The 25,820-nt window shown below is 45.4% G+C and overlaps 1 protein-coding gene across 2 annotated transcripts in view; it reads right to left on the minus strand.

Annotated features, from left to right (window-relative positions):
* Positions 1–25,820, minus strand: part of RGL1 (ral guanine nucleotide dissociation stimulator like 1) — a 229,393-nt gene that overhangs the window by 42,221 nt on the left and 161,352 nt on the right. For both annotated transcript variants that reach the window (XM_080648603.1, XM_080648604.1), the window contains 3 exons: positions 23,326–23,403; positions 6,180–6,364; positions 2,860–2,984 (listed from right to left, as the gene is read on the minus strand). In XM_080648603.1, the coding sequence (XP_080504729.1) occupies positions 2,860–2,984; positions 6,180–6,364; positions 23,326–23,403 (388 nt within the window). The remainder of the gene's footprint in view (positions 1–2,859; positions 2,985–6,179; positions 6,365–23,325; positions 23,404–25,820) is intronic.

Here is a 25,820-nt window from a genome sequence, read left to right on the forward strand (position 1 = left end):
AAGAGGAATTGACTTTAAGGACAACACAGACATTTCATGTGGCAACATACGTCATCTGGGTCATCTGTAAATTGCTATTTTTTTCAATGAACAAATAATCCTTTTCTACTTGATTTGCCTCATGGTGTTCTTATCAATAGACAAAAGTGAATAATTAATATATGAACTGGTCAGAAAAGCCCGAATGTTCTTTCCAAATCTGCTCAACTGAAGAAACGAAACACAATGACCAAAAGAAAATCTAAATGCCCAAGATTGTTTTAACTTTGCTGTCTTAGAAGGAAAGCCAAGTATAAATCTATGCTTAAGATTATTTTTGACCTCTCACTTTGTAAGTTATATAAATGTCTAATTGCTATGCTGTACACCTGAAACTATAATATTGTATGTTGACTTTAATTGAAAAATTAAAAAAAAAATTTAAGATTATTTTGACCTCAAATTCATATCCATGGTGTTTTCTGGGCACTCATGACCATGAATTATGGACTAGTATGAATCATCACAATTGTTTGGGCTCTTCTGCACTTACCACTTTGGGGAAAGCAATAATTTATATGTATTATGAATTGTCTATAATACATACAAATGCTCAACGACCACCTGAAAAGTGACCCACCAAAATGCAATACATGCGACATTCATCAAGGTCACTATCTCACATCCTATCTAATAAAAGAGTAATATGCAAATTAACCATCACTCTGCTACACCCACAAGCCACACCCACCAGCCAATCAGGAGTGAGTATGCAAATTAACCCAACCAAGATGGCTGCAGCCACAGAGAGAGCAGGAGGGAGGCTTGGGTTTCCCCAGCAATGGAGGAAGCCAAGCTTTCCGCACACCCTGGCTGGCCCAGGCCTCCGCTTAAGGCTACAAAGTTTCAATTATAGAAGATAAATAAATTCTAACAGAAATGGCTGCTGCCACAGAGCAAGCAGAAGGCTTGGCTCTGCTCAAGGCTACTAAGTTTCAATTGTAGAAGATAAATAAATCCCAGATACGAGGGCCTCCGCTTGGGTCGCCGGGGGGCGTGGCCAGCCTGCAAACCACCACAGGGCCCTTGCCCAGGCCGCCCCACACCCCAAGGGAACCCCCACCCTGATCCGGGACACCCTTCAGGGCAAACCAGCTGGCCCCCACCCATGCACCAGGCCTCTATCCTCCTATCTAATAAAAGAGTAATATGCAGATTGACCATCACTCCAACACACAAGATGGCTGTCCCCATGTGGTCAAAGATCCTGCCCCCATGTGGACACAAGATGGCCACCCCAAGATGGCCAGCAGGGGAGGGCAGTTGGGAGGGACCAGGCCTGCAAGGGAGGGCAGTTGGGGGCGATCAAGACTGCAGGGGAGGGCAGTTAGGGGTGACCAGGCTGGCAGAGGAGGGAAGTTGGGGGCAAACAGGCTGGCAGGGGAGCAGTTAGACATCAATCAGGCTGGCAGGGGAGTGATTAGGGGGTGATCAGGCTGGCAGGCAGAAGTGGTTAGGGGCAATCAGGAAGGCAGGCAGGCAAGCAATTGGGAGCCAGCAGTCCTGGATTGTGAGAGGGATGTCTGACTGCCCGTTTAGGCTCGATCCCACGGGCCTAAACGGGCAGTCGGACATCCCTCGAGGGGTCCCAGATTGGAGAGGTTGCAGGCTGGGCTGAGGGACACCACCCCCCGTGCACGAATTTCGTGCACCGGGCCTCTAGTTATTTATAATGAAGAAGGTAAGAAGCATATAAAGGAAAAACTATTCAACATCAGTCACACAACAAAAGGGATAATGAGGGATGTAAAGCCTGGCTTTGAGGTCTTTGCCTAAAAGTCATAACCAGTGACATTTCCCATCTTTCTCTTATGCTATCAAGAGGAACAATCACAAATTTGTTGAACAAATCAGATTATCATTTGTACAACAATTCCATATGAGATGTACAGGGTTTATAAGAAAAGAGCGACCACCAGGACTGACTTTACACAGACTCTCTGTGTTTATCTGCATGCTCTAGATCAGCCTTGGGCAAACTACGGCCCGCGGGCCGGATCCGGCTGTTCTATCCGGTTCTCTTGCTCTCCCCTCCGCTCCTTTACTTTGAATTTATATTAGTTCACACAAACACTCCATCCATGCTTTTGTTCCGGCCCTCCGGTCCAGTTTAAGAACCCATTGTGGCCCTCGAGTCAAAAAGTTTGCCCACCCCTGCTCTAGATGGAAACTGCAACTCTTTATGCTGCTTTTCCCAAAGCGGTAAATGCAGAAGAGCCCAGACGATCGTGATAATTCATAATAGTCCTTTTTTCTTTCACTGGTATTTATCAGCTAAGGTTGAGCTACGAAATGTGGCTGACGTAATCAAACATGTGCCGCTAAAAAAAAATATTCGAACTTCAAAGGTGCAAGAAGCACATGTGGAAATGAGCTGCCAGATACAGTCACATGTGGATTCGGTGGATTTATGTGATCCTAATTTACACTTTGACCCTTTTACAATCCCCCAAATAAACAGTTCAGAACTTGAAATATTTATGAGCTTAAAGGGAGAGAAACACCCATGGGACAGGGCAGATTTTGTTTCACTAGGATTAAAATTCTTGTATCCCTCTGTGTATTGAGCACCAAGGAAAAAGCACCTTCACCCAGAAGTGCAAGGAGAACTTAGGCCTGAATTATTCAGATGATTGACTCAAGTCACATTTCACCCTGCATTTACAGGCACAGCCTCGCAAGGATTTGAAAAGACTTAAATCACCTTGCCCCCTGCCCTCCCAGCCACCAGTACTGTCACACACACCCTTCCCCCCCCACCACCCCCACACCCCCGCCAGGGTTAAGTAGAAGCACATCCAAGGCTCAGAGAAGGCTTACTGCATCCATGTAGGTCAGCTGCTCTGCCACAAGATCTTCAGAGAAGCACGTGAATTCTGCAGACCCTCCGGCCTCCGGTTCCTCTTCCTCTTCCAGGCGGCAGGAGATGGTGTTGGCAAACCCATCTGTTGACAGATGTTGAAAAAGTTAATAAGTTGGGGCCACTGTATATGACCCTGTTTATGGAGTCCAACTGAATGTCTTTCTCTTAGGAAGGAAAGAGTGACTCCCTCAGTAAACCCATAGGGAGAGAAGAGCAAGCACAATAAATCCGAGTGGAATGAATGGAGGTCTTCGCCATCTCTGCTTGTTCTTTGATTCTTTATCAAGTTTAGTGGCCTCTGCCTTTGACAAACCCCTGCCTGGTTCCTGGGCCAAGGATTGAGCCAGGTTAGGCAAAGTCTAGAGAGAAGCAAAGCAGGGCTACACTGAGGTGCTTACTCTCATCTTGGGCTCCCTCAAACCCTGTCGTCAGCTCAAGGACTAACCCAACTACTTCCTGAACTCCAAATATGACATTCTTCGTTACTGGGCCATTTATGACCAGAAGCCTAGAAGGACTGAATGTGAAGGCAGGTCAGGCTTTGGGGAGTAAAATGGGCCAATTTGGTGTCATAAATGCTGATAAAGGCCTCAGAAGCCTCAACAAGTCCTCAGAATTCTCAAAATGCTTGGAGTAGCTTTCAGCTTCCACCTCAAGTTAAATTTGCATGACAAATATTTTGAAACTAAATTCAGCCCTGGCTGGGTGCTTCAGTTGGTTGGAGCGTTGTCCTGTACACCAAACAGTTGTGGGTTTGATCCCTGGACAGGGCACATAAAATAGGTTGTAGGTTCGAGCCCCTATCAGGGCACATAGAAGGGGTGACGGATCAATGTTTCTCTTTCTCCCTTCCCCTTTCTCTAAAAATCAATAAAAACATATCCTCCAGTGAGGATTTAAAAACAAACAAAGAAATACAACTAAACTCACATTGAGCCTTATTAGAGGTAAGATCCTCACTTAGCACATCATACAGGGCACAGGCTGAGTGAGTAAACGTCACTGCAATCACTACCTACGACTCCAAATCCTACCTGGAGGTCTCAGCACACACACAGAGCAGGACCTCCGGGCTCCACACTGAAGACGGAGCAGGATGAAGTCTAACCAGCCCCCCTTCCCTGGAACCTTTTCCCAGTTCCCGGCTGATTCCCCATCTCATCCTCTTCACACTCCTTGCTGTCCTCTCTGTTCAATCTGTCCTCAACGGATAATACCTAGAGCTCTATTCAGTTATCTCTTAGCTGAAACTTAATGTGTCACTACTCCCCCCAAAGGTTTGCATTTTAAGCCTTTCCTTGTTTTCTTTGTAGAATAAAAGCCTTCTAAGCACCGTGGATCAAGCTGTGGTGGCCTTTTCTTAGTTTTCTCGGGGAAAGGGAGTGCTGAGATTGAACCCTACATCGCTTCCCCTATTGAGGGGCCACGCGAGTGCTTGCCAGCTCTGATGACAGGTATGCGGTTTAAGGCCACCCCTCTCCCTGAAGGCACTGATGCGAGTGGAGATGGGTTATGCGTGGAGAAGGTAGGAGGGGGTCACTGCCTGTTCCGGAGCCTGGGACACACACAGGCACGAGCTAAAGAAAGCTGAAACCCCACGGTTCCACCACTTGGCCTGCACACAGCCCTGGTGCTCTCTCGTTCTGTGGAGGAGGAAGACATTTGAAATCCCGAACCCTCTTGATAGCTACTATGTAAGTCTGTCTCCATCACTGCAATGCAGAGGCCGACCCACTTTAGCCAAGCGGTGTTCGTGGTAAGGCCTCCTCTTCCCTCTCATTCACTCAGCACTCCCAGAGGCCTGCCACGGGCCTTGGATGCTGCGGAGATTACATGGACCTTTCTCTCCGGGCCCAGACCTCAGTGTTGCCTGTTGACTTTCTAGCAGAGGCGAAACACACATAGGAAAGGTTGTTGCTTTTGCTGGAATGAAACTGGGTAAAAGACGCTCATGGGAACCCAGCTCCTAAAACTCCTTTTCAGTAATGGCTCTTGTACTTAAACATCAGTTTCGAGCTTTCTTGATAAAAAAATGTCCAAACTTAGAAAAAGTCATTCTGGGGTACTGAAAGCCTTCCCAAAGCCTGCCAGTGAGCTCTGCCTTCTGTCCCTGGTAGGAACAATGAACGACTGGTCCCACCGGTTCCCCAATTAGGCCCGGAGCCAGGGGCAGCCCCAGGGAGAGCTGGGCTCTAACCCAGCCTTTCCACTGCGGCACAAAGGCGGGCGGGGAGGCCCTGAGGTCCAGGCTGGAGGAGCGCCCCTGGCATTCAAACATTCCCGGCAGATGAAGTCATCTGAGATAGCAGCACTTGGCAGGCAGCTTCCAATGATGCAACTGTGCTTTCCCCTCGCTGGTCCTCCATAACCTAAAAAGTTAAGCAGGTACTGTTTGGGATTTAAGGGTATTTTCTTTGGCGCTGAGGCAGCGTCCCTTATCGCTGTGGCGGAACTGTTTCCTTTAGCCACTGAGGAAATCGGGCGTCACTTCTGGGACATGCCTGTCAGGAGTTCCAAGTGGGTCAGGCGTCATGGCAACCAGCGCCTGGCACGCCAGTGGGGGTGAAAGCATCACGCTGAAAGCCCGTCCTAATCTCTCTCTGGCTTTCTGCAACGCCTGATAGTTCCAGGACCTGCGGTGGTGGCTCTTCCCTTGTCCTTGAAAATAGGCAGTCAATTCCTCAAATAGGAAAAAACAGCCCGGGAAACTTCCCCTGATGAGGCCTTTGGGGACTCTGAATGTCGGTAATCTGCCCTGGCAGGGGCCAGATTAACTACAGTGACGCTTTTCAGGGAAGGAGAAACACCCCTTCCCAGCTTCTGTGAGGGCAGGGGCAGAGCGGGAGGCCATTCCTGGCCTGCTGAATGGGGGCTGTTGTGTGGGATGAGTTTCCATTTGCTAGGAGGAGGAGCCATTGGGCAGATAATAAAGAGTAAATTCAGGCTCAGCGCAGAAACAGAAGATCATCCTCTTTATGATATTAGAAGAAACCCTAGAAAATTACTTCGCTTCTCTGAGTCCAGTTTCCACCCCTGTAAAAATGAGGGCACCAGACCAGGTGGTCTTGAGAAGCCCCTTTGCTCTAAAACTCTAGGGCTCTGGAATTAAGCCTCGAATGACCTTGAGATTTGACACCCACCACCAATCCCCCAGCAGTTTGTCCTTCAGACGGAAGCCCAGGTCTCCTAGTCAACAAGGGGAGGGAGAACATTTCCTCAACATGGCGGCTACAGAATCAGAACCCAGCTTTTCCCCTGGGACCAAACCAGTACTCACTGTCAGTTTCCACCTCCTGCTTGTGAAACTGCTCAAGAAGGTTTTGTGCTCTTCTCTCTGGGTCGGAGCCTGGCATCATGCGTTTGAGATAGTCCAGCAGTTTCTGTAAGCAAGGAAAGTGAGGGGGCTCTCGGAAGTCCTCTCCACATTGGTCAAGCCAGGCCCGCAGGATAGAGGCAATTGCACTGAAAAAGAGAAATGGGGAGTCACTGCACCTGGCTGCTTGTGGGGACTCAAAACAGGCCCTGGACACCAGAACCCAGTCTGGGCACACCCCAGGAAAACATGGGCAGGTGGTCAACAGAGAATGTGTTATCATTGGAATTAGCTTGTTAATATTAATAAAGGGAAGAAAGCAAAAGGAAGTCAGCCATTGAGAGCAAGGTCACTGGGCAGCTTCACCGGGAAGCTACAGCTTTACACAGTATGTTCCCCCAAGGGGATTAACACCCCCCTCCCCCCATCAGGTACTGGGGTTGTTGGGGGAAGCAGTGGGAGATACAGGCACAAGTGCAGTAGAAGTCCTGGTGGCACAGGGGTGGTGCTTGCCTGTCAGTCTAGCCTGGGGAACAATGGATTGGCTAGCGGGTGGACCCCCATCAGAAGCGGGTGGACCCCATCAGAAGCGTGCAAAACCTTGGAGAATTAATTGGTTAAGCTCCTGGTTAAAACCCCAGACAAAGGAGCTCTCTTGCTCTGTGACCCAGACTTGCCTGTGTGTTTGTGTTCTCTCTCCATAACCATGTGGCCTTAAGCACCATAGCCCATGGCCATGCAGACCCCACACATAATGGACTGCGGCTGGGAACACAACCTAAGCTAGCCAGGTGCTGGACTGGACTGGACTTTACTATGGAACAGAAATTCTGGGCAGTGGCCTTAATTCTGTCCCTGCTGAAGACAAGGTTGGATTTTCCATGGTGGGGCGGACAGAGATGGGACCTTGGAGGGGAACCCCCTTCATTTTACATCATCAATAAAGGTGACCAGCCGAAACCGGTTTGGCTCAGTGGATAGAGCGTCAGCCTGCGGACTGAAGGGTCCCGGGTTCGATTCCGGTCAAGGGCAGGTACCTTGGTTGCAGGCACATCTCCAGGGGGAGGTGTGCAGGAGGCAGCTGATCGATGTTTCTCTCTCATCGATGTTTCTAGCTCTCTATCCCTCTCTCTTCCTCTCTGTAAAATATCAATAAAATATATTTTTAAAAAAATAAATAAATAAATAAAGCTGACCATGGCCGAAACCGGTTTGGCTCAGTGGATAGAGCGTCGGCCTGCGGACTGAAGGGTCCCGGGTTCGATTCCGGTCAAGGGCATGTACCTTGGTTGCAGGCACATCCCCAGTGGGAGGTGTGCAGGAGGCAGCTGATCGATGTTTCTCTCTCATCGATGTTTCTAGCTCTCTATCCCTCTCCCTTCCTCTCTGTAAAATATCAATAAAATATATTAAAATAAATAAATAAAGCTGACCATGGAACCCCATTCTCCCGTGGGTGCCTCAGGAAATTCATTTCCTCACGGCACCCCAAGATCTCAACTTCCTCCAGTAACAAAGCAATGTCAATTAAATTAAAGCACTTGAAAACAAGCTGACTATGTTTTATTATTTTAAGGAGCAGGGTAAAGACTGATACTTTTTTTTAAAGGACTATAATCCTTGGAAAAATCCATACAGGGCAGAAAAAGACATGCAGAGAAGATTTAGTGAGTCTTGAAGCAACTTCAAAGCAGTTTGTGCACAAGAAGACTAAGTGTTTCCAATCCTGGGTTCACTCAAATCAGAGACCACAAAAGCTACAGTCCTAGCATTTCAGGAATTAACTGACAGTAGGCTAGAAATCCGACTGATAAAAGGATAAGTGGAAAAGATAAGTGCATAAATTTAATTTTACAAAGATCACCAGGGTTTCAACGTAAGAACCAAAAATGTCCTCACAAAATTATCCTTTTGCTTCTCAAATTACAAGAGAAAAATAGGGTTCAAGTGGGAGACATAGTATGACGAGAGAAGTTAGGTTGTGAACGGTGAAAATAAACTTGGCAAGCAGAGCCATTGTGAAGGTGATTTCTTTAGATGGCTTAGCAGGTTGACTCCTACAGAACAGTTCTGCACGTCTAAAGGATGGATGAATTAATTTAACTAGTATCACAGTCAGCTAATATTTCAGTGAGAATTGAATTGGAAGAATACTCTTCAATGACACTGATGGGAAAATAGGTATAGAGGGCTAATAATGCACATAATACAATAAAAGTAAAAAAAACAGCAGCCAGCCCTGGCCAGTGGGTCTCAATGGTTACAGCATCAGCTCATGCACCAAACAGTCCTGGGTTTGATCCCCAGTCATGGTTTGCAGGTTCGATCCCCAGCTTTGGTGGGGGTGCCTGCAGGAGACAACCAATCGATGTGTCTCTACACAACAATGTTTCTCTCTCTCCCTCCTTTCCACTCACTCGAAAAATGCAATGGGAAAAATATACTCAGGCGAAGATTAACAAAATTAAAAATTAAAAGAAAAACAGCATCCAGCTAAGAACAAGACCAGTAACTCAATGACCCCAGTGACCCCTCAGAGCTTCATAATGTAAAAGAAAACCTAGGCAGAAATCCAAAATTACAGGTAAAAAGGCATTACAATAAATTAATATGTCATTTAATCCTTTACCCCCATAATTGTTATTCTTAAAATTATAAAACTGATTATTTATAGACAAAAGTGAATATTGCAAATGTGTATAAACTAAAACAGCAAAACATCTACTCCCCCTTCACTCTAATCCCATTCCCGTGAATTTCTGTTAACAGTTTGGAGTACGTTCTTTTAGACTTTTCTATGGATATGGATATGTTTAAATAGCTAGAATATGTTATGTAACCCAGCATGGCTTTTTCCCACGGATTAGCATGTTACAGACACCACTGCACTCACTACCTCTAGATCGTCCTGTTTCTCAGGGCTGCGTAGTGTTCCCTGCACGGATGCAACATAATTAACATCAGTATTCTCCCACTAGTGTGCAAGTGCTGAGGTTATTTTCAGGTCCTCACAATTACAAACAACTACAAAACGTGCATGCATGTTTCCCTCTCTGTGTGCGTGTGTATTTCTATAGGCGCACTCTAAAGAAATTACCTCCAGAGAGAGGTGCAGCCCCAGAAGGAAAGGGAGAAGGACTTAGTCCCGACTGGACGGGTCTTTGAGTGCAAAATGTGTCCCCCTCGGCCTCATGTTTTAAACCAGCTATGGTAACCTATCACTGTACCCTCTGTAACAGTGCCAGTCCTGCAACTCAGCCTAAGAGGGCTTTGAAAGTTCACTACCAACCCAGACAGTGAATCAGCTAGAAAAAGCATTTTCATACAAAAGAGAAACGAAAGGAAGAGAAGGAGGGAAAGACATACACAAACAGCGTGATGATGCAGCACGAAGCAGACCCCTGCCTCCTATCAGCAGAGGGCTTATCCACAGGCCAGGGCGGGAGGCCTCCTGGAAAGGCTGGACCAGGGCCCAAGCTCACAGCAGCTCTGTGCTTGCCCGTCCTGAGAAGAAACTTTCCGTTCTTGATGGACGGACAAGCAGATAAAATGTGCAACTTGTAAGATTTCAAAAAGGAAAGCAGCATCACAGTCATGCGCTACCCCAGGGTTAGTGGCCAGTGGCTTTTCTGTCTTCCCATCCTTGGTTCCGCTCCTGAGCTCTAACTACAAACTCACAGGAAAGTGTGACTGTTAAACCAGGGAAGCCACTCGGCTCTGGACACAGAACAAGAGGGGACACTGGGAAGGAACACCTGTGCTCTAAGGGAGGCGGACAGGTCACGGAACTCCGCTGCCCGATCTGGAGCAGAGACCTAGTAATACCTGCTTTCCTCTTCCTGGTCACGCAGGATTCCAGATGACATGATATCAATAAGGACATTGGGAGATATCGGGGGAGAAGGCAGTTCTAAAACTACGGGCCATAAGCCACAAAAGGAAGGTACGGAAAAAGGTAAAATGGCTCAGGGAAGTCAGCACTCACGGAAAGCAACAGAAAGAATGTACCGCCTATCCTAGAAAGAATGACAAACATACAAACCCCAATTCGTGTGGCTCCAGGCTCCGTGAACAAACACCACCCACACCCACACCCACAGCCCTGGGGCAGCATCCTCAGGACTTATCACCTGGGGCACATCAAGCAGCAATACAAATTGCAGGACATGACTCTTAAATGACTGGTGGAAACTGAAGAAGGAATTTCTGAAACCAAATGGAGAGATTAAGACTGTGACATAATCTAAACTCAGAAGGGACAAAAGCCACTATAGGACTTCTTTTCCAAAGCCAACTTTGGTGGGTCACAGAACAAACCCCCCCAGTCCCAAGGGAACGTGTACATCTGAGTAAGCATGCTGGGTATGAGCCAGGGGCAGGGGGCCAAACTTTATAGCTGAAGGGACAACAGGATGGCTTTTTCTGCCTCAAGCATTCTTGGCAACGTGCAAAGCGTTGGCAGTATGTGAAGCTTTTCTAACCGACTGCAAATTTCTGTAGAAGGAAGACATGCTCATACGTCAATGTGTGCGACTGACTGATGCTGTTCTGAGATACTTCCTTCTAAGAAACAGACCTCTGGGGAGAATTAACGCACGGATTAAAGTGATACTTACTGAGTGCCCTTTGTTTTCCATATTCACAAAAACTATGTGATGAGTGTCACAACAGCAGAGCCTAGGGTCCCAGGGAGGATTTAACGTCAGAAAGATCTAATCTAACTAGGGCTTCAGGAGGACTTCCCTGAGGATATAATGTTAAAGCTCAGATAGTAAAGATAAGGAAGGGTGAAGGCTGGGATAGCAGCTAAGCAAGGGCCCTGAGGTGAGAGAGAGCAAAATATTCTGAAGGGACATAAGAGTAGAAATAGAGGGGAGGGCCCAGCTGGAATGGCTCAGTGGTTGAGCATCGACCTATGAACCAGAAGGTTATGGTTCGATTCCCAGTCGGGGCACATGCCTGGCTTGATGCCCAGTAGGGGGTGTGCAGGAGGCAGCCGATCAATGATTCTTTCTCATCATTTATGTTTCTCTCTCTACTCTCTCCCTCTCCCTTCCTCTCTGAAATCAATAAAAATATATTTTTAAAAAATAGAGGGGAAGTATGAGTCACAATGAGGTTTGCTATACTTATTTGATTTCTTAGCCAAACAGACATCAATCACATTTAGTAATACCTGGTTGGAAGCTAAGAGATGACTTAGCTAAGAGCTGCAAGGAAATAGTACAAAATTTTAGCCACATCCAGGGGCCTTCACTCCAGAGTAAGGGAGCTGAGGTGAGCATTTAGGCTGCTATTATGCTCAAACCATATATTTTTAATGCATAGAGATTACTTTTAGGTAAATGTATTAAATCATATTAAAATCCCATTAGTAGTAAAATACTCTAGAATTGGTAAAATGTTTAATAAAAACTTTTTTTAGGAATGAAGTCATCTCTCTCATGATTTGTATGTAACCTCCAAGCCAAGAAATAGGATTACCATACAAAAGGAATAACTGTCCATTTAGAGCTCTTTTTCTCTCCCCAGATAACTGTTTAAGACAATAATTTATTGTTACTTAATCATCAGCAGAAGATAAGACATGAAACTATTTTTCAAAAGCAGTACAATGTTTTTCTATTTTAGGACATTCTCCCAGAACTGGATCTTTTCCTAATGTTGATAATGAAGAGGTAAGAAGATCTACGGGCCTGCGCCACTGCCACGCCCTGAGGGTGGGAGCCAATGCACTTCGCCCTTCAGGGGAAAAGAGCACAGTAACCTTGAGACTGACCCTGAGCGGGGCCTTCCACCTTGTTCTCCTAGTCACAGAACGGTCTTCGGGTTGCAGGAGCGTTGCCAGATAGAGGCTGCCTCTGAGACCCCAGCTAGATAGTTTTCTGATGAGAAAGAACAAGGGAAGGGACAGATTTTTTTTCTATTTTCTGAAAAAGCCTGGAGTGGATGGAAATATTGTTATCTGAAGTTGTCAAGGTCGTTTTGCAATGCTTTCTGGTACTTTCCATTGTTCATTTTGGTACTGGTGGTGAGCAGGGATTAGAATGCTGGGAGGGAACATGAAAGAGGAATTAAGAGAGGCCCCAGGAAAATAAATGAAACACAGCCAGAGTGAGAGCCAAGCGCCAGAAGGCAAGTACAGGGAGCAAAGCCAGTGAGGGGCTGCGGGCAGGTGAAGAAGAGACAAAGTTCCAGGACAAGGAGAAGGAAGACGAGGGTGGTGATGGGAAGGACATGCAGAAATACCAGTAAGTAGAGTGAAAAGGGCCAAGAAGAGGAGGAGGTGAGCCCAAAGCCAATTACCCAAAGTCAAGGGTGTTTACCCACCTGTCGTTCATTCCCAAACGACATGTGCAGGCCCTGGCATCTGGAGGTAAATTTACAGAAACTGAAGAAAAGTACTGTGCATAGACTTAACCCCACATCACCAAACCCTAGTCACTGTGTCAGTGACTGCATTCCATTAGAAAAGGAAGAAAGCTAACAGGGCTCCTAAATGCCCACTTGCCATGAGCAGCTAAGCAATCTCTGGAGTTAGACTAGCTGGAGTTCTGGTTCTATGGCTTACTAGCTGTAACCTAACTAACCTCTTCGTGTCTCAGCTTCCTAATGTGTAAAATGGGATAATAACAGATCCCTCCTCATAGAGTTGTTGTGAGGGCTAAAAGATACAATACATGTGAAGTGTTAGAACATAGTGAGTGCTCAAAAAATATTAGCTATGTGTATTATTTTAAACAAGAAGTGAGGTCTGTCAGACAGGACTAAAGGCAAAAGGAACTACACACATGCACCACACAGTAGTTGATGAAAGCTGTTTCCTACTGCATGAGTTAACAATTCTGACACTGCTAGGCATGTATACTGGAATTGAACAGTTAAATAAATGAATGGCAGATGAGAAAAGCCAGTTTTCTCACTGTTGGAGAGGGAATTTACAAATAAGCAAGGGGAGGAGTGTAGAACAAGCCATGTGGTCATGGACTAGAGTCGGAGACACGAGTAAGAGCTCATATTTAACAGAATATGAATGCTGATGGCTGCACACAGAAATATTGATAATATGTGTATTTACATAATTAGTACACACATATATTTCCTATACCTGTCAGCTGAGAGGGCCTAAAATAAGTGACACCCCAGTAGCAATGAGCACACAGAGCACCCAGATTGTGGTTTCTTATTTCTTTTTTTAAGACTTTTTAATTGATTTTTAGAGAGAGAGGAAGGGAGAAGGCGAGAGAGAGAAACATCAATGTGAAAGTGAGACATCGATCGACTGCCTCCTGTACATCCTCTACCAGGGACCGAACCTGCAACCCGGGCATGTGCCCCGACCGGGATTCAAACTGGCAACTTTTCATGCATGGGACGATGCCCAACCTTCTTAGCCACACCAGCCAGGGCCAGATCATGGCTTCTAATACCATTCTCTAATCAAAGCAACTAGGTCTCCTTGAAGAAATGGCTAATTCCAGGCCTGCGGTAGAAAAAATATAAGACAAGCCTAGAGCATCTTGCAGTGCCATAAAGGAAAGACTCAAAAACACGTGAAATAGCTCTCATGAAGCCCAGCAAAATAACAGAGTAAGGGAACCCACAATGACAGGAGCGTTTCAAAGCGACATAGGAGTCAACCAAAGAGCTCTTGCAAGCATGTCCAACTCGAGGCCAGTTTGACATGCTTATCTAAGAGCTAAAGCTGGAACAATCTGAGCAACAAAATGAATAAAGAAGCATTGTATTATAACCCAAATCCTATCTAATAAAAGAGTAATATGCAAATTGACCATCACTCCAACACACAAGATGGCTGCCTCCATGTGGACACAAGATGGCCACCACAAGATGGCCAGCAGAGGAGGGCAGTTGGGAGGAACCAGGCCTGCAAGGGAGGGCAGTTGTGGGCGATCAGGCCAGCAGGGGAGGGCAGTTGGGAGGGACCAGGCCTGCAAGGGAGGGCAGTTGTGGGTTATCAAGCCTGCAGGGGAAGGCAGTTAGGGGTTATCAGGCCGGCAGAGGAGGGAATTTGGGGACGACCGGGCCTGCAGGGAAGGGAAGTTGCGGGGGACCCAGGCCTGCAGGGGAGAGCAGTTGGGGGGACCCAGGCCTGCAGGGGAGAGCAGTTGGGGGGAACCAGGCCTGCAGGGGAGGGCAGTTAGGAGTGACCAGGCCTGCGGGGGAGGGCAGTTAGGGGTGACCAGGCCTGCAGGGGAGGGCAGTTAGGGGAAAACAGGCTGGCAGGGGAGCAGTTAGGCATCAATCAGGCTGGCAGGGGAGTGGTTAGGGGGTGATTAGGCTGGCAGGCAAAAGTGGTTAGGGGCAATCAGGAAGGCAGGCAGGTGAGCAGTTGGGATCCAGCAGTCCTGTATTGTGAGAGGGCTGTCCGACTGCCCATTTAGGCCCAATCCTACTGGGATCGGGCCTAAACGGGCAGTCAGACATCCCTCGAGGGGTCCCAGATTGGAGAGGGTGCAGGCTGGGCTGAGGAACACACACCCCCGTGCACGAATTTCGTGCACCGGGCCTCTAGTATAAAATAAATATCTACGAGTCTACACAGATTTAAATAAATGATTGAATAAATTAATAAATGGGGAAGACAAACCTCCTATGCAGAAATTTTCCAAATGAATTATATACTTTGCCCTAAAAGAGGAAGCATAACTCCCTACTCTTTAAATGTGGGTTGTGCATAGTGGCTTCCTTCCAAACCATATACTATGGAAAGGACAGGAAAAAGAAGATGTTTTCCATAGAAAAATTTGAAAAATACTACTTCAACCAGGTGATCAAGGCCAAAATCAGCAGTCATAAATCATGCTGATAGCCCCGTGACCACGCCTATCTTCAGTGGCATGGGGAATTGCAATTTGACGTATGCCTGAAGGAAGAAGAGAGCTGGAATATTTGTAAAAAGCAATATGATACTCCCCATGCTTTATTTAAGTATTGTGTCAAAATACATAGAACTTGTTTTTGAAACTCTTAAAAAAAATCATGCTGACAGCCTGTATACTTGATATCTTGTGATGAGAACAGCATTTTGTCTGTTATTTCTTTCAAAGCCTCATAAACTCAGTCTAGTTATGAGAAAATGGTCAATCTAAGTGTGATAACAAGAAAACATAGAGGCATCCTATAATACACCTGACCAGTGCTTATCAGAACCATTAGGTCATCAAAAATAAGAAAAGTCTGAGAAACTATCAAGGCCAACAAGAGCCTAGGGAGACATGATGACTAAATGTAATGTGGTGTCTGGGTGGGATCTGGGAACAGGAAAAGGACATTCGGTAAAAAGTAAGGAAATCTGAATCAAATACGGGCTGTAGTTAATCGTGTATCAATATTGGTTCACTTATTATAATAAACAAACTATACTAACGTAAGAACAATAGGGGAAACTGCCAGGGAGGCATATGGGAACAGTGCTATCTGCTCAAATTTTATACAAATCTAACTGTTGTAAAAAAAAAAAAAACACCAAAAATACAACAACCTCTTAATTTAAAAAAATGGATGAACAAGAGGGTCCCAGCTATGTACTTAAGAGAAATCATCTCATTTTCACCACAGGGAAAGAAGTAGAGGCCACAGAGCATAGAGGTTAAGGCCTGGGTTAAATCTCAGATGTCTCACTTATTCAATGTATGACCTTGGACATATGTGCTCCTTAAGCTCTCTATATCTCAGACTCCTCATCTGTAAAATGGGACTATTAATACATAGAGTTATGATGGGACTATTAAAGGATATACAGAACTTAACAGAGGGACTATTTCTACTAAGTAGCCAATGAACTCTAGCTATTATTATTAGAAAGGGATATTGCCAACTCACCAAAATTATTTTTCAGGGACCTCAATAACTCACTATTCTCCAATTCTGCACAGTCTGAGAAGGGAGTTTTTATGTTGTGTATAGGCCTCTAATGAAAAACTTGCTGAGGCCTTCTATAGTTTTCACATTAGAATGGAATTTCCATTGGCAATGACAGATGCTACCGGCACCAGGAACAGGAAGCAGGCACTCGGATTGATGGCCCGACCAACCTGGGCTTCCTTCTTTTTTCCTCACATCCTGCAACCCATCTCCTCTCCAGGAAACAAGCATAACTTCCACATTCCTAACAGCTGTTTGGAGTCCTTTCTCATGGTGTCCATTCAATAATGAAGCCCAGCAAAATAACATAGAGTAAAGGAAATAATCCCAAATGGAAAGATCTCTGAATGCCAACAAGATAAAACATTAGTCACAATAGTGGTACTGTAACCTAGTTCTTCACGCACTTCTGCACAGATAAACGGGGGGGGGGGGGGGGGGGGGTTGGGAGGAGGGGACTTGAGCACTCGAGATCCCAATGCTCTTTTTCAAATTGCCAGCCCCAGAGCAAAATGATGAGAAGCCCAGGTCTTGGGAGTCAGCTGGACCTGAGTTCAAACACCAGACCTCTCTCTGAACCAGCTGCTTGATCTTAGTCCAAGCACATAACTTTTCTGAAGCCTCAGTTTACACCCTGTGAGATGAGGACAGTATTGCACGGCCTACCATCAGAGAGGACAAAGGCCCAGCGGAATGCCCTCAGTAGGGAGCACAGCAGACTGTAGCCTGTGGCAGTGGCCAGCGTGGGGATGTGGTTACCATGGCTCCCATCATCGAGGAGGCTGGAGGGTGAACCAAGTGACAGACTGGCTGTGAGGTCTGTTGACCTTTCTCTAACCTGTAGGAAACCTTGGGAGATTCTCAGATGACTGTTCTGCCTTCTTTTTGTATCACATGTTATCAATGTTGTTATAGTCCTCCTTAATTGTTCAAAAAGTAATTACTGCTTGGAAACCTCCTCTCTTCCCTTAAATGCACAATTGTGATCCAAGATTTCAATGACTTTTAAAACTTTAATTTCTACGTTTCTTTTTCCAGTATGGACGTTTGAAAAACAATACCAGGCTCTTTTATGTGGCATATTACTTATCCATTTCTTTTTTTGTTGTTTTTATTTTTAACTTTTATTTTTTTAAAGTATTCCTTTCACATTACAGCTTTTAATTTCTCTAAATTTGGAGTTTTACATCTTCTTTTTGCTCTGTTGTTCACCCCTCTTTCTTTTCCTCATTTTTGTTACAACTTCTCAGATTAATTTCAATCGCCTTCTCCGGGTATGTGAATTTGCTGGAATGAATATTGGGAAGATTTTTAAATACTTTCCACTGCTAAGTTTTCCAGGCGTTAAAGACTCACAGCCAACTTTTTTCTAGCTCATCTCCCTTTTCTTTAAAGTGTCTCCAGTGTCTTGGATAACTATTATTTATGTGATTCTTTACCAGTGACTAAATTCTGGTGTCACTGTTTCCCGATACTGGGAAAAGATAAGAGGAATGACATTCCCATCACATCATCTGGATGTGTAGAGATGAAGCAGCATGATTTCAACAGTGTTAGGATCTGCTAAGATGAAGCGCTTGGGAAAACAAAACATGGCGGTCCAGAGGGAGGTGAGGAGAGTCCATCAAAGAGGACACAGAAGCAACTTCAACATTGGTTGTTAAAGAAAAGGAAAAAAATAGCCTCATTTCCTGAGGCGGTTTAAACCTCTTTGAATGAAGTTATGGCTATATATAGATATTCTAATCTCAACTCCATTTCAGAGTGCAAAGAGGAGGGGTGTCCAGGTCTGCATGGAGAACATCCCTCTTTACAGTCTCTTCACTCCTGAATTCGATGACTGCAAGGAGTCTGCACTAGGGAAAGTTTCCTTTTTCCATGGGCTTGATGTTATTATTCTCCATAGACAGCATGTTATCACGTAAACTGTCAGCAGGAAGGAGGGAAAGGGCACAGGTAGAATGAGTGTGGGCAGAGGTTTCCTTCTGCCACAAAAAGTGAGTTTCCTGATTTCCAAACAGTGGCAACTTGGGGAACGTAGAAATCAACACAGTAGGCATTGGATCCATCAGTTTAACGCTAACGTCAGAAATCACTGGGTGGCAAAGATCCCAACATCTAGAAGCCCTGGAAGGTGAACTCCTTGCAATGGAAGGGATGCTTGTTTGGGCCAGATAACTTCAAAGGCTTCCGGTAGCATGAAGCCGGAACTGGGCACACTCAGGGCTGGGATTACAGGTGGGAGTCAGCACAATCCGAGTCTTTCTGAAGTGCATGAAGAACACTGGTCACTTGTGGTCCAAGACACCAGAAACCAATCTTTCACTCTGACTGTTTCATCTGCACTTCGTTTTCCTTCTTTTAATTCTTTTATCCTCTGGGAGGTTGATTAGATCCATATTTAGAAACACAGGAAGAGTGTTATCTTGGGACTTAGGAGCCTGCATAAAATGAAAGCCTAGCTCCATGCTTTCCAGCAAAAAAACGAAAAGCCAAACAACGGTTGATCACTTTTCTGTTCGTGGTTAAACCCAGCAGTGGTTCCCCATCCCTAAAACTCTCCAAGACTGAGGGAAACTGCCCTATAGCAGGATGTTTGCTTCTTCCTGTGTCTGTTTCCCACCTGCACTCACAAGAAGACATATTCCCAGCAAAGGAAAACAATGGGCATTTTGCCACTCCTTGTCTTACACACAATGCCATACTTTAGCTCAGCTCTTTATTAATAACCACAGTGAGTAGTTGTGATGCCACGATGAATAACAAGCCAATCAAGGATGCTGTTTATTTTTCTTCCTATTTTATCAAAACTGGTTGCATGGTCTTCCCAACAGAGAGAAGCAGTTTAGGGTACCTTTCAAAAATGCAATATACTATTTGGACCATACCTCTGTTTCTGATATTCATTTTCATTTTAAGAAAGAGAAAGAGAAAGCTAAATAAATTTTATCCTAGCTATCATTAAACTTGAAAGGACCTCAGAGCTCACATATTCCAAGCACTCATGTTTCAGGTAAAGAATCGAAAGTGAGAGAGGGAAAGTGACCAGGTCACATAGCTGGTCCCTGACAGAGTGATTGGGGGGTGCAGGGAGCTCAAATCTGAGTTCTCCAGGCTCCTTAGCCAGGGCCCCTAACCTTCCACCTTCCATGAGGCTGGCCTCTGGGCCACCTCAGCATTTGATTCTCCCAATTACAAGAAGAGATATGAACAAATAAATTTCCAAATAAGCATGGTCTTAATTTTATATAGATTTATATACTCAAGATGGCAGATTCATCGCCATATAGGATTTCTTCCCTAGGCACTTTGGACATGTAGGGTCACATAATTCACTTGTGCACTGTAGAATGTTCCACAGCAATCCTGGCCTCTACCCACAAGATGCCAATAGTGGCTCCCCATGGACCTGAAACCAAAATTTCTCCAGATATTGCCAATGTCCTTTGAGGGCAAAATTGCCCATTGAGAACTCCCATATTGTCCTAATTCCTGCACACCCATCAGCCACCAGGAAGCCTTTGGTCTTCAGATGCTGGAGCTCTGGGTGATGGAGACGCTGTCAGTATGCCACCTATGGATGAGAGGGGGGGCCCCTGACTTCCTCTCAGAAAGACCGAGCAGTGACTCCATCCAGTCACAAAATGATCAGGACAGAGTACGTTTAGAAAAAGAGAGCAAAATGGTAAGGGTGAAAGGAGGTGAAAATAATAAAAGGAGAAGTGGGAGGAAGAACAGTAAGAAACAGCGGAAAGGGAAGTGGAAGGAAGAGAGAGGTCAGCAGACAGAGGGGTTTCAGTGTGCATGCAGGACAGAGCAACCCGTTATAAGAGAAAGGGGCATATTTCATCAGGCCTAATTTTCTAAAAAGGCAACTCAGTCTGAGAAAAAGGGTCAAAAACTTTCCAGCAATTCATTGTGAGGCTTTAGGAAAGGACCATTGTGGCCAGATGACGGGCCTCGGGGGAGTTCTATGTGAAGCGCTTTGTAAAGGCCCCATATGCTTGAGACCGAAGCCCTTTAAGACAGCCTACCCTGGAGTTTCACCCACCTTACTGTTCCTGGTACACAATGAAGCTGAATGACGCTTTCGTTTTATAATAACAAGCCTTTAAAACACCGAGGGTGACTCTACACAACCAAGGTACAAATCCATTTATTTAACTACTACTTCCCAGAAACCTATTGAATCTCAAACACCCCCTGGGAAACAGCGAGGCTCTGCGCATTGTACAGACTGTTGATCTTGGAGAGCTCCAGTGGCTGGCTGAATGGAAGCTCCAGATCTGACTCAATTCCAAAATACGTGGATAGCAACACGCTCATTTCTGACTCTGGTCAAGGTAACATTTGACAAGCTGACCTCTCAATTCTTACAGTATCTCTTCTTCTGTATATGCTTAAAAAGACACATCAGAGAAAGATTCTTCTAAAAAAAAATTACTATTGCAGCTCGTTTTCATGGCTAAACAAAATGAACGACAATAACAGAAACCCCTCTAATCCTATGATTCTCAAACTTTAAAAGTGCATAGGACTCACCTGAGGATATTATTAAAGTGCAGATTCTAATCTAGGTGGGGTGGGGCCAGAGATTCTGCATTTCTATCGAGCTCCCAGGCGGTGCTCATATGGCTGGTGGTCAGAGGACCACACTTTGAGTAAGAAGGCACTAAGTGTAATCCATTCTCCAAAATCATCTATCTCATAGTATTTTCCTCCTGTACAAATTCTCTTGTGACGAATTGAAGCCCTTCATGATATAACCCCAATTTACCTTCAGCTCCACTAACTCCCTTCTCCTAACCCTATGTACTGTGAAGCAGCCACACCAATTCTGTGTTGTTCCCTAAAATGTCATGCCCATTGCATGTCCCTGGTATGGTCCCACAGTTCCCTCTGCCTGGATGGCTCTATCAACAAAATCTTCACCCTCCCCTCATAGGACCTAAGTCAAATGTCACCTCCAAGAAGCATTCCCCAAGCCCTCTAGGAGTAAGGCATTCCACTCGCCACATCTTGTACTTGGCATTCAAACATCTACACTGGTGTGGCCTGTTTTCTGGAAAGTTATAGCCCATCCAAGAAAAGTATAAAACTATCTGGAGCCTAATTTGGGAGTTTAAAAGACAGTTTCTAACCTTCACATCCCTGGCTCCTGAAGAAAGGCGTCCATGGGTTAATCCTGAGATAAAAATTGCATAGGATTTTTTGGCCCCAAAATGAATATTTACTACCAGTGTTCCAGGCACTCAGAGATATATCCCACCTACTCGAGAATATCACTGCTATAGTGGTAGCCCCCACCTCTGCATCATGGATTTTTCCAGACTGTCTCCAAGATCATCAGCATAAATGATCTCCCATTGTAAAAACAAAACATATACACAATGAAAACACCCTCCCTTGCCCCTAGATGATCCTCCACCCCTTTATAGCAAAACTCCAAAAAGTTGTCAAACTCACCATCCCCTCTCCCTCCCTTTCCATCCTCTCTTAAACCACATCTGTGCTAATCAAACAAAAGATCAAAGCATTGCAAAAGCAATAGTCAACTCCCCAGACTCCTCTCACTTGATCTATGGGCAGCGTCAGACGCAGCTGGTCACTCCTCACCCTGAACCCTTTCTTAGCTTGTCTTCTGGAACATAACATCTTTCTTCTCCTTCCCCCAGCTGCTCTGTTCCAGGCTCCTCTGCTGGATCCTCTCCTTCCCTAACTCTAAACACTGAAGGGAACCAAGGCTCTGATTCAACATCGCCAGATCAGAAAGCGCATTCCTGGTACCCTACCTGAATCAAAAACCCCATCAGGATCTCACCCCCTAACCTTACCTCATTTGCACTTCTCTCTAGCTACCCTTCATCCCCAGGTGGTCCCATGCAGTCCCATAGCTTTAACTACCATGGAGAAACTAAGGATGCTCAAATATATACTTCCAGCCCAGACTTTTCCCTGAAATCTAGACTTTGATGACCTCAAATGAACATGTCTAAGATAAGTTACTGACACACACTCCCCACCAACAGGTTCCTGCCCACCAGTCCACCCTGTCTGGTAAAACTGAGGTTCTGTTCTATAGTTGCTCACACCACAACCCTGAAGACGTCTTGCCTCCTCTTATCTCATATGCCCCATCCTCTCCACCAGCACATCCTGTCAGCAACACCGTCAACACTCTGCAAGCTGAGTTCCTCTGCTGTAACCTCAAGTCCACCTACTATCATCCTTTGCCTGGACCCTTAAAAGGCTCCTTGCTGGCATTCTTGCTCCCATCCCCCCTGTCATGCCAGAGCCAGAGTAAGCCTTTAAAAACACAAATCAGGACACAGCACTAGTCTTCTCAAAACCTTCTAAACACACATCTTCCTCAGAATAAAACTCAATGTCCTTCCCAAGGCCTTTGAGTCCCCACGTGATCCGGGGCTCCTCCTACCTTACAAATCTTTTCCCTTAGCAATTGCCCCTTCAATCACTCTGCTCCAGCCTCCCTCCCCTCCCCACTGTTTCTTGAACAGTGTTCCTGCCTCATAGCTTTTTCCAGATTCTCTTTGCCTGATAGTCACAAAGCCCAGCCTGCACCACACTGAGGACTCTGATCCAACATCCCCAGATCAGAAAGCGCATTCCTGGTCCAGTGTGAGTCGGACTCCACCAGGATCTAGACCCCTTACCTCCTTCCTCCCTTTTTGCATGGATTCTTTGTCTCTCTCTGCTAAAATATAAACTTCATAGAGCTGGGCCTTACTTATTTTTGTTCAGGGCTGTATTCCTTTTTTAAAAATATATATATTTTATTGATTTCTTACAGAGAGGAAGGGAGAGGGATAGAGAGTTAGAAACATCGATGAGAGAGAAACATCGAATAGCTGCTCCTGCACATACTAGGGATGTGCCCGCAACCAAGGTACATGCCTTGACCAGAATCGAACCTGGGACCCTTCAGTTCGTAGGCCGACGCTCTATCCACTGAGCCAAACCAGTTAGGGCCAGGGCTGTATTCCTTAACACAGGGCCTGGCAAATAGTATGTGCTCAATACATTTTTATGGAATGAATAAATGAATGTCATTAGAGAGTCAAAAAATAATGCTATGTGCTTATACATTATGGGAAAAAAATGGCAATATTCCAAAGGAATTTTTAGAAAACCCCACTAAACCATATTAGTTCAGACAGTAAGTCTTGACTAAGAGCTTGTAATGCAGAGAAAAGACACTCACTTCCGGATCACTGTCCTGGACTCCGGTGAATTTTGGCTCCCATCTTCTTCACAGTTTGGGCTTGTCAGGTTTCCATACCTTTATGGGTGCAAACAAACAAAACCCAGTCAATGGTGTTGGAAAGCCACTTAGTTTCAACCATGAAAGAACATTCTTTCAGGAATAATTCAGGAAAAAATATTTATGAAATAGCATCAAAAATTATATTGGATTATTGATATTTACTTAATGGGTATATTGGCCTATTCTAAATAGAAAAGTAACAATGAATCACCCTACTTAAACTTTCTCTTAGTAGTTAACATTTCTTTGAATTTTTAAAAAATAAATGAAATTAGGCTTTTCCTCTCAGCAGAATAATCAGATGCTACATGACCCTTTGTGAACCTTTTTTTGTTGTTGTTCATTCTCACCCGAGAATATTTTTCCATTGATTTTTAGAGAATGGAATGGAGGGGGAGACACACATAGAGAGAGAAACATTGATGTGAGAGAGACACATCAACTGGTTGTCTCCTGCATGGACCCCAACCAGGGCCAGGGATCGAGCTTGTAACTGAGATATGTGCCCTTGATTGGAATCAAACCCTCGACCCTTCAGTTCACAGGCTGACGCTCTATCCACTGAACCAAACTGGCAAGGGCCCTTCGTGAACTCCTGAGCACATGACTCGACACCCTCAGCCCTCTACTGCGTCCACCAGGCAGGGCCCTGCTGACACAGCTTTCACACATGCCACAAGTGAGCACAAAGTGACAACCCCACACTGACTGTGGTCTCTTCGAGGATAAGTCCTGTTCGAAAAGGGTTATGGAAATAATTCTGGACTCTCAAGTAATGGCTGAGATAGAGACAAGGACCAAAGAAAGAGCAGAATTGTTATATCTCAGGAGAGCAGCTGTGGGTACATTGAGGCTGGGCTGACCTAGACAGAGCAACTAGGGAAGGGGGCACAATATTTTAGAAAGCAACAGGTGCTTAAATGTTAAAATTTGGCTCAGTGCATACTCAAAATTTACTAAATAACTGATCAGTCCCTGGTTAGCTCTTCTTCCAACTCTGTATGTAAGCAAATCTATGTCATACAAATAGATCATGTTTTATGTGGCTCAGAATGTACACGTAGTAAGTTTACTTTGAATTCTTCAGGAGTCTTTACATTCACTTAGAATGCTTAGACTATTTCTGTAGTTCATCTTTCCATCAATGACCAATTCAGAGATTCCTTGGAATTTCCCAAGCTGACAGTCTGTGCCAAAGTTTGGATAACAGAAATTCTATAACTGGTGGCTTTACATTTTTAAAGAGCACACTTTTATCTTTTACTAATGGGATTAAAGGCCCCACCACCCTTACGGTTCCTGGTTCTTAGGATTTAAAATCCTTTTAAAAATAAAAATCCACCATCTGGTTTGACCGAATGCCAGTCTGTCTGGTCTCCTTATCACCCCATCCTGGTAGGTTCCAGTTTGTGCCCTTAGGCATGCCGCTCCCTCCCAATCCACCTGCTCCTTTCCCAAGCTCATCAGCCTTATGGACTTCTTGGCCTCCCCGAAATATTTTCCACTGGCCTCCACCCTCCCTGCTCCTCTTCCTGCTGCCCTGCACCTGCCGCTTAGAGGGCTTCCAGGGCTACCCTTTGCTTTTCCAGAGACAACAACCCAGTCAGATTAAGATTTACTCCACCCCATGTGAGCAATGCGGGGATAGATTCCTAGTAAATAAACAGAGTGGAGTTTTTGGCTCTCTCCTTGGCCACCACCACAGTGAACTGAGTCCTCCTGTTCTCTCACAATAGGCTTTGGGGTTGACTTAAGTAGGAAGGTTGGGGGGCAGGGGGCAGGGTGCAGTGAGCATTGGGGCTCTGAGAGCCACTGTACCAAGCTCTTCTTGCCCATCCTCCATTAATTCTCTCCCTGGTTATTTTAGAAATATTGCATCTTTTCTCTTCCAACGGGGAGCCATGAGTGAGAGAAATAAGAAGGAAAAACCCTTACAAAGAAAAGACACACATTTTACTGCTCCTGTGATTTCCTCTTCAGAGCTGTTTGTGCTAACAGTGTCCTGACCTTCCTATTCCTTGTCTTTACTTGAACTTCTCCAGCTCTGCTGCTCTTTCTCTGCATTTTCCAGACTCAGAGCTGAGATGCTGGCTGGGATGGCACCCACACCTACCACCGCTCTGCACTCAGAGCGACATGCCCCAGGTGCAGTCAGATGTGTGGAGAAGGACTAAGCAACCTACCCTGGTGAGCAAAGCTCTCTCATTAATTAAGTGAGGACCATTTTCTCAGAACGTGGGCCTAAAGATGATACAGATAGCCCTCCCGGCCACCAGAGTGTCTGCAGATTCATAATCGGGACCAGATTGACTGTGTGATAATAACTTGGAGGCCAGTAAGAATCAGCAACAATAATGTACGTGTGGCGGAGGAGAAATATCTCCCCGTGGTCTAGGTGCTCAGGCTTGGAGTTTGCAGACATTATTAACTCT

This window comes from Plecotus auritus (assembly GCF_963455305.1).
Source record: "Plecotus auritus genome assembly, chromosome: 12".
NCBI classification, from domain to species: Eukaryota; Metazoa; Chordata; class Mammalia; order Chiroptera; family Vespertilionidae; genus Plecotus; species Plecotus auritus.